Source organism: Glycine max, chromosome 7 (genome assembly GCF_000004515.6).
Source record: "Glycine max cultivar Williams 82 chromosome 7, Glycine_max_v4.0, whole genome shotgun sequence".
Lineage (NCBI taxonomy): Eukaryota > Viridiplantae > Streptophyta > Magnoliopsida > Fabales > Fabaceae > Glycine > Glycine max.
This window is the reverse complement of record NC_038243.2, coordinates 16,187,126-16,202,475: the sequence shown is the minus strand read 5'-3', so window position 1 is coordinate 16,202,475 and position 15,350 is coordinate 16,187,126. Positions and strand designations below refer to the sequence as shown.

At 32.8% G+C, this 15,350-nt stretch overlaps 1 protein-coding gene across 1 annotated transcript; it reads left to right on the top strand.

The window, feature by feature from the left end:
- Positions 1-10,396: 10,396 nt before the first annotated feature.
- Positions 10,397-12,057, top strand: LOC102659414 (uncharacterized). The gene is made up of 4 exons (XM_041017495.1): positions 10,397-10,478; positions 11,193-11,433; positions 11,567-11,823; positions 11,975-12,057. Exons 1-4 carry the CDS (start codon positions 10,397-10,399, stop codon positions 12,055-12,057), a joined length of 663 nt encoding a protein of 220 aa, XP_040873429.1.
- Positions 12,058-15,350: the final 3,293 nt, after the last annotated feature.

Below are 15,350 nucleotides of genomic sequence, written 5' to 3'. Positions count from 1 at the left end.
ACATAGCTAAGCTCCCAAATTTCTTCAATGAAACCAAAGTAAGGGATGAAAGCTACACAAGGATTGTCATCATGTACACTAGCGAAGTGTTGAGATTCAGCCCTTAGGGTAACCCCACTGTTTTGCATTGTACTTTTTTGGTCTTGTGCTTTTGTATAGAAGGAATACTTGTTTATATCATATCCTTGCCAAGTTATAACATTTCTTTTAGGTCCATCTGCTAGCTTTCTCAACATTTTAGAAGCATTATCATCAGCCAAGATTGTGTGTTTAAACCAATCTAGGAAAGTCTTGTTATGTTTTTTCAACACTGAGTTCTTCGACATTTTTGGATTACTTTGTTTGACTAAATTTTCATGACGAACTATGTATGGCAAAACTTCATTACTATTATTCAACACATACAAGTGAGCTTGTTGTAAATCTTCTACACTTGGAGTGATGACATGCAGTCCTCTTGAACCCTTACCTCTTACTCTTTCGTCATGCTGAGACTCGGGAAGCCCAACAGGTTTAGCTTTTTCAATTTACTCTGAACAAAATTCAATGGCTTCTTCTGCAATGTACCTTTCAACAATAGATGCTTCAGGACGGTGTAGATTTTTGGTATACCCTTTTAAGATCTTCATGTATCGCTCAACCAGATACATCCACCGCAAATAAACAGGACCACAACATTTGATTTCTCTGACTAGATGAATAATTAAGTGAACCATGATGTCAAAGAATGCAGGCGGAAAATACATCTCCAACTCACACAATATAATAGCAGCCTCATTTTCCAGTTCGTCTAACTTCACAGGATCAAGAACTTTGCTACATATAGAATTGAAGAAAAAGCACGGCCGAGTTATGGCAAGCCTGACTTTGTTAGGCAAAATGTCTCGTATGGCCACCGATAACAATTGTTGCATCAAGACGTGACAATCATGAGACTTTAAGCCTACCAACTTAAGATCCTTCAAATGCACAAGGCTCTTAATATTTGAAGAGTATCCTTGTGGAACTTTGACCCGTCGTAGGCATTGACAAAAACTGAACTTTTCTTTTCTGGACAAAGTATGACAAGCTGGAGGCAAGTATATTTTTCTACCATCAGACCTTGGATGTAACGACGCTCGAATACCCATCTCAGCTAGATCTTGACGAGTATTCAAACCATCTTTTGTCTTGCCGTGAATGTTAAGGAGCGTCCCAATGAGACTATCACATACATTTTTCTCCACATGCATAACATCAATACAATGTCTAACATCTAGATCAACCCAGTACGGAAGATCAAACAAAATCGACCTTTTCTTCCATATGCAAGTCTTATTTTTGTCTTTCTTTTGGACCTTTCCAAATATTGTATTTAGGTGTTGAACCCGCTGGAAAATCTGGTCACCAGTCAACGGTACCGGTGCATTTTCATGCTCTTGACTTCCATTAAATGCTTTTTTCAATCGTCGATAAGGATGATGAGGTTTAAGAAAACGTCGATGCCTAGTGTAAACTGTTTTTCTTCCATGTTTCAGTTGTATGTAGCTTGTGTCTTCTTCATAGATGGGGCATGCACGATGGCCTTTAACACTGTAACCGCTCAAATTCCCATATGCTGGAAAATCATTAATGGTACAAAAAAGCATTGCACGTAAATTAAATGTCTCATTTCGAAACCCATCAAACACTAAAACTCTTTCGTCCCACAACTTTGTAAGGTCTTCAATCAAGGGATTGAGATAAACATCGATGTCATTTCCTGGCTGTCTTGGGCCCGTTATCATCATAGACAACATCATGTATTTTCGTTTCATACACAACCAAGGAGGCAAATTGTAAATCACTAGCAAAACTGGCCACAAACTGTGTTGCGTGCTTAAACTGCCATATGGATTCATTCCATCAGTGGCTAGTCCAAGCCTAAGATTTCTTGCCTCTTTGCCAAAATCCGGATACAAACGGTCTATCTTCTTCCATTGCAAGGAATCAGCCGGATGACGAAGCATTCCATCACAGTTTCTCCCATTTGCATGCCATGTAAGGTCTTTTGCGTCGTCTCCATTAGCAAACATACGCTTAAACCTTGGAATGATCGGAAGATACCACAACACCTTCGCTGGGGGGCCCTTGTTTGAGTTTTCATCACTACTACACTCCTCATCATCCTTGAGTTTGTACCGTGATACCCCACACCTAGGGCATTTCGACATTTCTTGAAATTGATGTCTGTATAATATGCAATCATTCGGGCAAGCATGAATCTTCTGATACTCCATACCCATGGGACACAATATTTTCTTTGCTTGATAGTAACTTTTAGGCAATGTGTTTTCCTCTGAAAGCATGTCGTGCACTACTTGAAGCAGTGAACTAAAGCTTTTGTCACTCCACCCATATCTGGCTTTGATATTAACCAGACTTAAAACTGCCGACAACAGCGTCAACGAATTCTTGCACCCCGGATACAAAGGTTTCTTTGAATCAGTTTGTAATGTATCATACATAGGGGCATGTGCTTGCTGAAAAGACTCTTGTCCAAGGTCACGAATCATATCCTCCAAGCGATCTCCCATTTCTACATCAAACGGTTCGGATTGCTGCCCACTCTGCATGTCTGTCATTTCACCATGCCATATCCACGTCGTATAATTCCTCTTAATTCCATCACACAACAGATGCTCTCGTATGTCATCCAGTATTTGTCGTCTTCCATTCAAACAATTGATGCAAGGACAATAATATTTTCCATCTTCATCCGGTTGACCTCTTTCTGAAGCAAATTGTAAGAATTGCTCGACGCCTTCCTCATATTCTGGGCTGATGCGACTTTCATTCATCCAACTTCGATCCATCTAAGTAATAACTCGGTCATACTCTCAAAGTTATTCGATGCATGAAAATCTCACTTTTTTATTATAGGTGTGGCCCTATCCCATTTGGGAAGACCGTCTTTTATGGTAGCTTCATACATCAGGGTTAATTCTATTTTGTTAAATTTGACAAAATTTTGGCAGCATTTCGCATTGGTCTCCAAGTACACAACATGAAATCGGTGAAATTAATTTTCCGATAATCAAGTATGCACCCAGAGAACAACTAGAAATGCATTACCGAAATTTCATCAAATTAAACAAAATAATTTTAACCTTAACACATGAATCTACCATAAAAATATCAGTCTCCCCAAACTGTCCAAACGGACAATTCAAGATTAAATACAATGATTAATGCAAACTATCCGCAAGAATCATTGCATCCAATCTCAAACGGGAATCTAAGGTTCACTCATCATGAACACAATTTATATAGCATATATCAATTGTCATTAATGGCAGTGAACACGTAATAAAAATATTCATTGGTAACAAACATTTGTACCTGTGATGATGAGCAGCACGATCCAAAATGAAAGCAAGAATCAAATAAATAACTGAATGAACACCTACATCAATCATCATTCCGAAAAACAGATATCAATATGAATGCTACACTCAAACTTTGAAGAAGAATAAAGGATAATATGGCGGAAATGATACAGTGTTGTTTGCACCCAAACTCTTACTTACGTGGCTAACATAATTTATGGAAAAATCCACAAATAGAGCAACATATTTGTGGAAAAATCCACAAATAATGTCATTTTCTTTTGAAGAAATTAAGAAGAAGAAAAAAATTCTTATTTTATTTCATAAGAAAATATTTATTTCGTGATAAATAAAATAACATAATTTAGAGTACTTTTTTTTTTATGCATATTAAAGTCCTTGTTATGCGATTGAGGTTTTTTCTTTTCTTTTTCTAGGTGTATGATTAAAAATAAATTCTCATATGCGTTAGATCAGTTTTAGGTAATATAATTTTTATTTCATAAAAAATAAACTATTTTTTTTGACAAATAAAATATAGTATATATAGCATAGCATATATATTAATAAAACTTTCTGTTAGCAAAAACTTCATGTATATCAATATTACAAGTATTTTAAATAATAAATATTACTAATATAGTATGTTAGATTGTTAGCCTAGTTCATAATATTAATATTAATATTTTATTTTCTATCAGATAAAGATTATATCAATAAAAATGATTTTAATATTTAATTATATCATTAAGGATAAATTTATCTAAACTAAGTAACTTTATATGATAGAATAACAAATATTAATTATTGATGAAAAAAAATCAACATCATATATATCAGCACCAAAAAAAAATATTATGTATATTTTTTTACTGCACCATATCACGTATATGTCAAATTATAATTATAATAGGATATTGACCTTTTTTTTTCTATCTACAAATGACATTATTTACTCTACTTTCACTAATTTAAGAAAGACACTCACCATGAGCCTGCCCCACTCATTCTCTCAAGCAAAATGTTAGGTGCTAAGAGAAATCTAATTAATAGCAACTATGAAATCCAATTAATAGCAACTAGATCACAATTCTGCACCATCGAAGACCATCCAATTAATAGCAACCTTCCTACCCACATGCAAACTTTAATAAACAAGTGACTAGCCCATTCGAAGATAGCAAGAAAATCCTATCCACCATAGTCTGCGCACAAGGTTTCAGCTATTATCTATAAAAAAATTCATCTTTCATTCTATTAAGTTTCAATTATTTTTATTGCTGAAAATGATCTTTAATTTTTGTTTTAGCTTCAGAAACTAGAAGAGTTAAGATAAAACAAATTAATGGATCAATCAAGTAAAATGTATTTGAACAGAAATCATACTACCATTCTTCGAATTGCTAAGGAACGAAAGTTTGCGGTGAGAAGAACTTTTTTTGTGAAAGAGAGATGGAGGAATTGGGAAGGGAACTTTTTGTTGAAGAAAGAATTTTTCAATTCAAACTTCTTCTATACGCAACGAAAGTCTATCAGGATCAATTCAGCAAAATCATCCTTTTTCCAATAATTTATCATTTTTTATCTAAAGTTAAGTAGCTTGGGCTTAACGTGCCTGAAAAAAAAAGTAGACTTTCCTTTACAACTTATCAACTTAACGTAATTTAACTATAAATATTATTAACGTAATTTAACTATAAATATTATTAAGCTTGGGCTTAACGTAGATTTTCCAATTATATTTTATAAAAATAATTGCAACTCCAATAAAAACAATTTAACTATATATTATTATTAACGTAATTTCTATTTCTACTACTCTTAAAAACAATTTAACTATATATTATTATTAACGTAATTTCTATTTCTACTACTCTTAAAAACAATTTAACTATATATTGTTATAAATCATGTGGATACATTTTTCCTTTTCCCATATAACCCCAGAATTTCAACAGTTGGCATCAATTTAACTATATATTGTTACAATCTAAACACGGCAGTGGCATCAATTTTTCCTTTTCCCATATAACTCCAGAATTTCAACAGTTGGTCAACTTGAATCTCTTATTATAGAGGCATTTTCATTCACACACCCCAAATTGTTGGAAAAATAAAATAAACAATAAGCAAGAAAAACACACACGTGCTTTTCTCCTAATAATCATCTCAAGCGCAACCAGGGAGGGGATATCCCCAAAATGCTCCACAATTAAGAAAACATGTGACATTTTCATGAATTACGGAGAACACCAAACAAAAATTAAATTAATGCAAATGGCAGAGTAATATATAAAAATGAATTCTAAAAACTGTAAAAGACAACAGAAGAGGGGGGAAAGAGAAGCGCACCTGGAAGCGCACCTGAGTTCTTCGAGGAGAGGTATTAAATTTGAATTTGTGAATACTACTCTTGCAGTAATTGTGGGACCAATTTGAGGGTTTAGGGTTTTACAGGAGAAATGACGTATAGGCCCAATTTAAGAATTTGGTTTGACAAAAATTGGACACCATGATTTTTATAATTGGTTTCGGGTCTTATTTAACGTAGACCCAACTGAACCTAATATAGGATAACCTTTTTTAAATTTTAAAAACTTTTTAAAAATTAGTAAAATGTTTACAAGAATTTTTAATGTAATATATATTTCTTCAAAATCAATTCTTGATAATCTGAAACAAACATAAGTAAGAATTAGAAAGAACGTGAAAAAATTATTTTATTATTTGATAAATCATGATATTAAATTATAACTTTGAATTTAAAGACTTTCAGCTAGATAATTAAAATTAATATTTTTTTATTAATTGATAAAATCGTGATATTAAATTATAATTTTGATTTTTAAAGACTTTCAAGTTTCAACTATATAAATTTAAATTAATAAATCTAATTTCAATTTTATGATTAATTTCAAATATCAAACAAGCATTTTTAACATTTCAAATCCCAATAGTATATTCCCCAAGTTTAATAAAATTCATATCAACCCGTTAGTTAGGTGCACTTCACGCAGCTAGCAATAAATCAATAAATTAAATAATAAAAAAACAAAAATCATGAACTCGGAGTTTATATAGATGCGTGGATGTACCTTGGAGTGTTGGTACTATCTAATACACTTTTTCTAAAACTATTATGATTTAGAAAATTTACTATGCATTAGCTGTGTACATAATTTTATATGGTATATGAATTTTAAATTATTTTAGAAATCATATCAATATTAATTTATGGTTAAATAATAAAATTAAATTATTTTACATTATTAAAATATCATCATTAAATTTTATTATTTGCATTCTTAATACAATACGAGATTTTTTTTATGTCATTCAAATTTTTTAAGAAATGTGATTAAATAATTTGTTTTATTCTTTAAAAATTACTCTGAAAATTATTAAGATTCATTATCCTGTGTTTTTACTTTATTATTTTTCAACTCATTAATTGATTGACGTGTGTATATATATATATATATATATAAATTAAGTACAAATCAAATCAAATTGTACTTATATAAATTAAATCTTGCTCATTGATTAAGTACAAATATAAATTAACTAGAAAGCAAAGAACATGAAAGAGTAAGAAAACAAACGCTCAGAGTCGTGAGATGGTGTTGGTGATGAGTTATGCAACATGTTGGAGGCTCCGCTTATGAAAACTAATTTTGATGCAATCATAATGATTTTTTTTCTCTTTTTAACATGTATATTGTAACACCATGAAATATTACTAGTTATAAATCGATGTTTAATTGTACTTATCATGTTATTTGACTATATGGTTGACTTGAATGATTTGAGGTATGTCTGGAATTAGTCATGTGTGAATTTCTTGATGTGGATGTTGAGTTATGTGGATTTTTGTTGAGCTAAGTTGAAATTATGAGATTTCAAATTTTGCCTAAACCTATTTCAGTAAAATCGTGATCCTGGATTCATTAACCGTTGGATCATCTTCAAATATTTTTTGGAGCTTCCTTAGACATTTCTACACAGTCTGACCGTTGCGATTTTTTGCTGAGAAAGAAGGGCATGCTAAGCGCAATTCCAACCCGAGAGGGAATTGCGTTGAGCGAGAATCGACCCGCTGAGTGAGACATAGTGCAGAGGAAGTTGTGCTAAGCACGAATTGTCGCGCTAAGAGCAAAAATTGGATTTCCGCTTAGCAAGACGAGCTCGCTAAGCGAGATCTGCAGATTATAAATACGTTCTTCAGCGTGAAAACACAATTTTCACTCTTTCCTCCTCTCCAAATGCCACCCAAACCCTAATATCTCATTCTCTACCACCCACGACCACCGATGGCCACCACAAGCCACCGTTGCTTGTCGTCGAACCCCCATACCGAGAGGAACATTTTAATCGGAGCGGAATCCTCAGAATCCTCCTCAAGGATTCGGTGGAGAAAATTCCCCCAATCCTCTATTTCAAAGCTTCTCTAAGGTAATCTTGACTTCTAAGCCTTTCTCTTAGTTAGTTTGAGTTTCTCTTAGTGTCTCTTGTGTTTTGGGTACTGTAATAGGGTGTTTTTACACTTCCTTTGAAAAACCCTTGAGAATGAGACATTGTAAAAGTTATCTTTTTATAACATTGATGTTATTTTCCTGACCTTCACTGAACCCCGATCACATTGGCGTGATCGGGATTTTAAAATGATGTCTCCTTTTAGTAGAATCTGAAACACCCTTCAGCCCTTTTATATTTTGACAGGGGTATTTGACTCCGAATGTTGTCATTAACCTTGTTTCTAAAATCTATACTAAATTTCCTTCAATTTGGTATATAAAACCTTGCTTTTGGATTGACGAAGGTGAACGAGAGAGGTCTCTAAGTGACGCAAAGAGAAACTGACGTAGAGCTCACGATAGGTGAGGGGAGTTTATTATAATTTATGCCTTTTAATACCATAGATGGGGTCAGGGAACCTAACTATGAGGATGTATGCCTGTCCCTGCTGCATGTTGGTTTTCAAGAAAGTAATGTTTTTGACTAATGGGATGCAATATATCTATTATTGATGAATAACATTATTGTTTTTATTATACTTATGTTGTTTGAAGACCTGTGGAGTGTGAATCTCCGACATGAACTATATATGTATATGCGGAGTGTGACTTACTGATGATATTTCTATTGATGACATTAATTGATATGATGTGATGTTGATGTTTATGATAATATTGATATGAGATGATGTTGTTATTGATGACTATTTTAACATGAGTTGATGTTGTTATTGATGACTATGTTAACATGAGTTGATGTTGTTATTGAAGATTGTGTTAATATGAGATGTTGTTGTTGTTCTTAATGTCATTGAGATGAGATGATGCTGATGTTGAGAATGATATTAAGATGAAATGTTGATGATGTTGAAAATGCATTATGATGATGTTATGTTATGTATGTACATGAGGGGTGCAGTGACCTTGTTGGATATCCCTGGTGGGGAAAATAGAGTGGTTAAAAAGTTTTAAACATCTCTGGAGGAGGATGACTTAGAATCTTTAATTATTCACGGTCAGTGCATTGATGAAAATAGTATAAACTTTGTCAGTAAGTACTTGTAGTTTCTCATGAGGAGGAATACTTGTATTTGAGGGCATGTCACTCGGTTTGGAACTCCCTTAAGACTCAGGCTAATCACCGTGGAGGGGGGGAGAGTTGTCTGTGCACGACAGGGTGACCTCGACACTTACTGCCTAGTTTTCCTAAGTGAGAGTGTCGTGTGGACACGCTTAGACTATTTCCTTGGGGATGGTACCACATTACATTTGAGAGTTGAGGTCAGGTGCATGCATCATACTAAGCATGATTGATTGGAACTATGGACTAATGATGACTATTTGTTGAGTGTGTGTTGGACTAGTGAATGTTTGTGTAAGCTTATGATATTTGTTAATGTTTTCTTACTAATTGTGGTTATTTGATCTTTGTATTAATTTATTTTATAATAAACTCACCAGTCGCAATTTTTGTACCGTGTGGTTGGTACCTGTGATGATCGCGAACCTTTGTTCGTGGGAGCAGAATGACAGCAGTGGAGTACGAGAAGTGAGATTCTTTAGTGGAGCCGCCGAGCCGACATGATGATGTTGGAATTATTTTGGGAGAGACTTGTGTTTTGTTAATCAACTCATCCATAGTTGGTTCCATGATTCTTTTTATTAAATTAAATATGTAAATGACAAATTTAATTATATATATGAACAAATTTACTTTCCGTTATGTGAATGGTGTGTACTGAGTTACTATTCCTATATATATATGTGTATTCACTTAAGTAATGGTGTATTGTTTGGTGAATGTATATAAAAAAAACTTTACGTTCATTTTTTATAAGCAAATTAATGGAGTTTTTATTTAAAAAATAAAATTCTCGCGGTTTAGAGGGGTGATATCGTAGTGACGAGACGGGTCGTTGCATATATAATTATTACCCTAATCTTTTAACATATTCTAATCATGATTCCTCGAGTGAGAGAACCTAAATCACTTAATATCACTCCTAATTCCTTAATAGTTATATTAAATAATTTGCATTATAAATAGAGATGCATAAACATGTTAACCAATATCATTTTATCCCCAGACATGGACCACCTAGATGTTCTTCCCATATTCTTAACATATAAACATTTCTCAATGTCTAAATCCTAAAACAATACATAAAAATGGATGATCAGACTACAAACATGTGAATGAACACATGAAAAAAAAAAAATCAACATGATATTAATAGACAGTTTATAAACATTACATCAAAGAGAGTTGATTTGCAGAACTTCCAAAAATAGATGATTTTATCTTATTGTCATGAGAAGCTTACAAATATAAAAGGTGTGATGAAATGAAAGAAAAAATGAAAGAGAAATGGAATGGAATAATACAAATAACAAATTGTGCCTTACATTATTTTGTAACAAGTTTTAATTTTTAAAAATGAAGAAATTAAAGGAGAGAATAGACACTGCAGTGAACATAGATCTCAACTTAATTCATTTTCGAGTAAAATAAATCAAACAAAGTACACTTTGACCATGCATAATTTCACAAAGCACCATCCTTCAGCAACTAAGTTAAAATCTGGTGTTTCTCAGGTCATTGAAATTGGTTATGAAGGTGAGTTCATTTGCAGTGAATCACAAAGGCTCTTCAAGCTGAAGGGACTATCCAATTTGAATTTGAAGTAAGGATTTATTTGTGCTGAGGGGAGTTCATTACATTATTATTGTCCATTTAGATATTAAGACTGGTAATATCGACCTTTTAAGTCAATAGTTAGAAAGATATTCTCATTTAATCAGAATATTTTAATACATATTTCAGCAGGAGCATGCTAACCATGCTCGTGTAAGTAGTTAGAAAGATATGCATCGCTCTTTCCTCCATTCTTCTAACTTCTTTTAAATGATAGAATTCCTTGACCTTACATCATTTGGTGTTGGGAAAATTTGTAAGCTCTTTAAGCAAAATCTGCAGGTAACAGGGAAAATTCTAGTAATGTTGGGATAATCACATCATGGTCACCATTTAAGACGCCAGCAAGTAGCAATTTGTCTACTCAATTTCTTGGCCATATCGACTACTCAGAAATGCAAAACATGTGTAGCAACGCACTTTTACATTATTACAATAAATAAAAAAAAACTTCATTTATTAATTTCTTATGCAGTAGTGACTGGTTAGCTTACACTTATTTATATGGATTGAATTTGCATCTCACATTTGGCATCTTTGTATGGTTTTATTCAAAACGTCAATCAGAGTTGTTTTCAATAGAAGAACTTGTTTCAGGTTTTGAAAATTTTCCAATTTTCCATTCTTGTTTGGCAGTTCTTCCAACCATGCCTTCAACTCAAGAAGAACAAATTTCGTTGAAACTTCTGGTATACAAAAAGACCAACAAAGTCATACTTGCAGAGGCAGGGAAGGACTTTGTGGATGTTCTCTTTTGCTTCTTAACAATGCCATTAGGAACCATCGCCAGACTTGTGCAGACGTCAGATTTGGGACCAGGTGGAGTTGGTTGTTTAAGCTCATTGTATGGAAGTGTGACAAATCTTCAGGAGTATCTGTTCACAGTAACATGAAAAAGAAATGCAATTGCGGCCAGGAAATTCATCGTTAGAATATTGTAGGAGTCTGAAATTTAACATTGATGATACTGAGCCTTTGAGGCACTTCCTGTGTATGAACTTCCCTTGCAGCTATGACCTTTTGAGTGCTTTCAAAAATGAAAGTTTCAACTGCGGGGATCTTTTAGCCCGTTCAGTTTCTGTTAAAAGTGACAAAGTCTACAACGGATTTGTAAAGGATGTTGCAACTTTTATTGTCACGGATGATCTGGTTGTCATTCCAAATGCAATGGATTCAAGCTTTGGTGTCTTACAGAAATTTGGAGTAAAAAGCTGGAGTTCTATACAGGAGATGACTGTGAATGTCACAAAGAAAAAGGTTATTTTTGGTTTGCATTTCTGCATTGATGGATAGTTGATTGCTTATTATTACTACCTCTATACATGAATCACTTGCCAAATTTTCTTTTTCAATACATTTATTGCTTAATTCCTCGCTATACAATGTGGTTTTATATTTTGATTATCCTTTTTTTACAGATACTGGATCTGCTAAAATGTTCTTTATTGTCCAAGTCAACTTTGACGGATTTGTTCTTAGTACAGAAACCATTGCTCAATAACTCAATTTTTTCTCTTTCTACTTTTGAAAAAAGTAGGACTATGACTACTATCCAAATCAAAGTGCAAGTAATTATGAGAAAATCAGGTGGGAAGGATATTCTTCTATAGGAAGCATTGATGGATTGTACAATAGCATAGTTGGTTTAAATGAAAACAAATATTTGATAGCAAAGGAAGTGAAAAACAGGCTTGTTGATCCTGGCCTTGCCCCACAGTTCAAATTAAGCATGAAGGTGTTTCCAATTATTGAACAGACTTCACAATATCATTGTTATTATCAACGTAGAGGTTATACAGATAGCAATTATTTCTATTTAACTAATGGATGTAGGAGTTATGGTAAAAATATTGAAACTTGTAAAGTCTTGAAGTCATGTAGTGGAAGTCTTAAAGGTTATGCCAAGGGTCAGCGATGTTCATGGCTACCGATGACTTGGTTGTGGAACGAATGTCACCCTCTTCAGGTGTATCTTTACTCAACCGTTTAAAGACATCTCTTAATGACGTGAAGGAAAAGTTTGTCACCATTGGCATCAAGGAGGTAAGATGTAGTTTAAAACTATAGCTTCCCTGCTATATCATGCTTTATCATGCTTCCCTGCTTAATCATGTCTTACAGAAATGGTGGAGTAAAAAGTTTGAATTCAGTAAAGAAAATGACTGTGAATGTCACCATTTATGATTTGCAGTTCCCCATTGGTTGATAACTGATTGTTCATTGTTACTTGCTTTATACATTTATCACCTCTGGATTTTTAATTTTTAATTCATTGATCAAAATAGCATTTTGTTCACTCATCTTAATTTTTAGTTTTAATTTCGTCCTTTAAATTTAAAAAACTCCACTTTAATTACTTAAAAAGTATTTCTATTTGATTAATCTTTAACAATAGATAAATGAGATATCTCTTTTGCTAACTGCTTTTTGGTTTCTATATTTTAAAGATAATTATACCCTTAACTATTAAAAAAATAGACAAATTCAAGGAAGTTACAAGGTTGTTTATAAATTACAATGAATGTCCACTTTTTAAAATCATGTTTTAGAAATTGATACTACAAGTGTAATGCTCAATCTTCTCTTCTTTTCGTGTATCATTCCTCAAACAGAGTAAGTGTTGATGCTTTTTGGCAAGTGTATCGATTCGCTCAAGTAGTATAAAATGATAAGACCGAGTATCATATCCTTAGAGAATTTGTTTCACTCAGACACTATACATCTAGTATGCAAACTTTTGTATGGATTAAAAGCAAAGTAAATATCAAGTTAAATTTTGTACTAAAGTCTATTGGAATATAAACTAAATATCTAGAATTTTGGAAGTGAAAACTATCAAGTAAAAAGCATTAGATTGTTCTATTGAATTTCTCTTGATGTTAATGTGTATTTTTCTCTATTTAACGTTATCCTAGTATTCTTATACTGAGAAACTAATCAAACCAAAATCCTTCTAGTGAATAAGTCTAACTCTCTTTAAACTTCGTCATTGATCCCTCAACAAACTTAGTCTAAAAGAGTTGCATTAAGTATACAACATAATATGAACTAGATCATTGCACTCCATTCCTAGACATACAAATTTCTAGCTTGCTCTGCCAAGTTCTAAGGCCTTAAAGCATTTCCCAATGCTAAAAATCCTAACTTTACATACAAATGGGTGATCAAGCCACAAACATGTAAAATAAGCATAGATAGAAGCAATGAACACATAAAAGTAACATTAAATAGATAGTGAAAGAGTGTTACATCAAGGTTTCAGCAAAACTCCACAACCAAGAGGCTTAGCCTTCCATTACAAGTAATGCAATCTCTTAATACAAGGAAGGAATAGTTTTGAGTGAAAGAAAATGGAAAAGGATGGTTGAGGATGTGTTCTACAACCTCTAAACCCTAGACTTCACTCCTTCTAACCTAAGCTCTTTCAACTGCCTTCCTTCTATCTTCTCAGCTTCCTCTTGTGCGCTCTCTCCAACTCTCTCTATTTTATTTCTGCCAATCTCAATGTTTTAAAGGCTCTTGGACCTTTCAGGTTCTAAAGGCTCGCTTAGTGAGATTGGCTCGCTAAGCGAGAGTAAGTGAATTTTGGCTTAGCAAGACTGGACACGCTAAGCGCGAGAAGAGACAACGACCTCGCTGGGCGAGCTAGCTGCACGCTGGGCGAGCACATTTCTGACTCATCCTCTTCTAGGATTTCCTAACCCGCTAAGCGAGTTGTATGCCTCGCTTAGCGGATGCCACTCACTGAGCGGATCTGCCTCACTGAGCTAGTCATTAGCTACTGAAAATGAGTTGGATTCAACATTAATTCATAGAATGGGAGTATCTACTCTATAAAATCACACTAAATAGAAAAATATGTACAATTCCTACAAAAGAACCATAATTTGGAGGTAAAGCGCCATTTCCATGCAAATATTCAACATAAAACTAACTCCTAAATAGCGACTAACAAACTCCCCCAAATTTAACCTTAAAGATTAAGGTTTGACAAGGAAATCAAAATAATAAAAATATATATATTAAAAGGAAATTTAAAAAATATATTGCATAAGTACTAAACGAATAGGAACAGTAAATTATAAACACATAATAATAATAATAATAATAATAATAATAATAATAATAATAATAATTACATTTGTGCCACGTATGCTATTTTATTAACGGTGACGGACAAAAGTTAAGGGTAGGACATATTTATCGCATTTTTTTTATATTTTTAGAGACTAAATTTTGTATTTTCATCTTTCAGAGACGCATTTATCAACGAATTACACATTGAGTGACAAAACTGACTATTTACCCTATTTTTTATTCTACTTATTCTTAAATCCTTTTAACCCTTCTTTTCAATCTCTCATTCTATTCCTAGTCCGTTATTTGTTCAATTTCTTGGCTCAATTTTGTTATCATTCAATGGAATTGTTTATGCTAACTCATGTACCTGTCATTATTCTTCGTGTTTTTTTAAAGACATTACAATAGATAATATTTTGGAATAAACATATTTTAAAATTGAAAGGATTCTTAATTTTTTTAACTTTTGTTTTGATGTAACTCCTTACGTTATTTGCTTTCAACTTACTTTTTTTCAGATTTTTCAATAACTATTTTTAATTATTTTTCTACCCTTTCTTTTCTTCATTTTTTTAGAGAATTTTGTTTTTGTTTTCATTTGAAAAAATTAAAAAAGTAACAATGATAACTAATTTTAAAAACCGACAAATTAGTTAACTAGAACTTATTTTTTAAATTTTAAAAATCTGTCAAATGAAAACTACTATTTTTTAT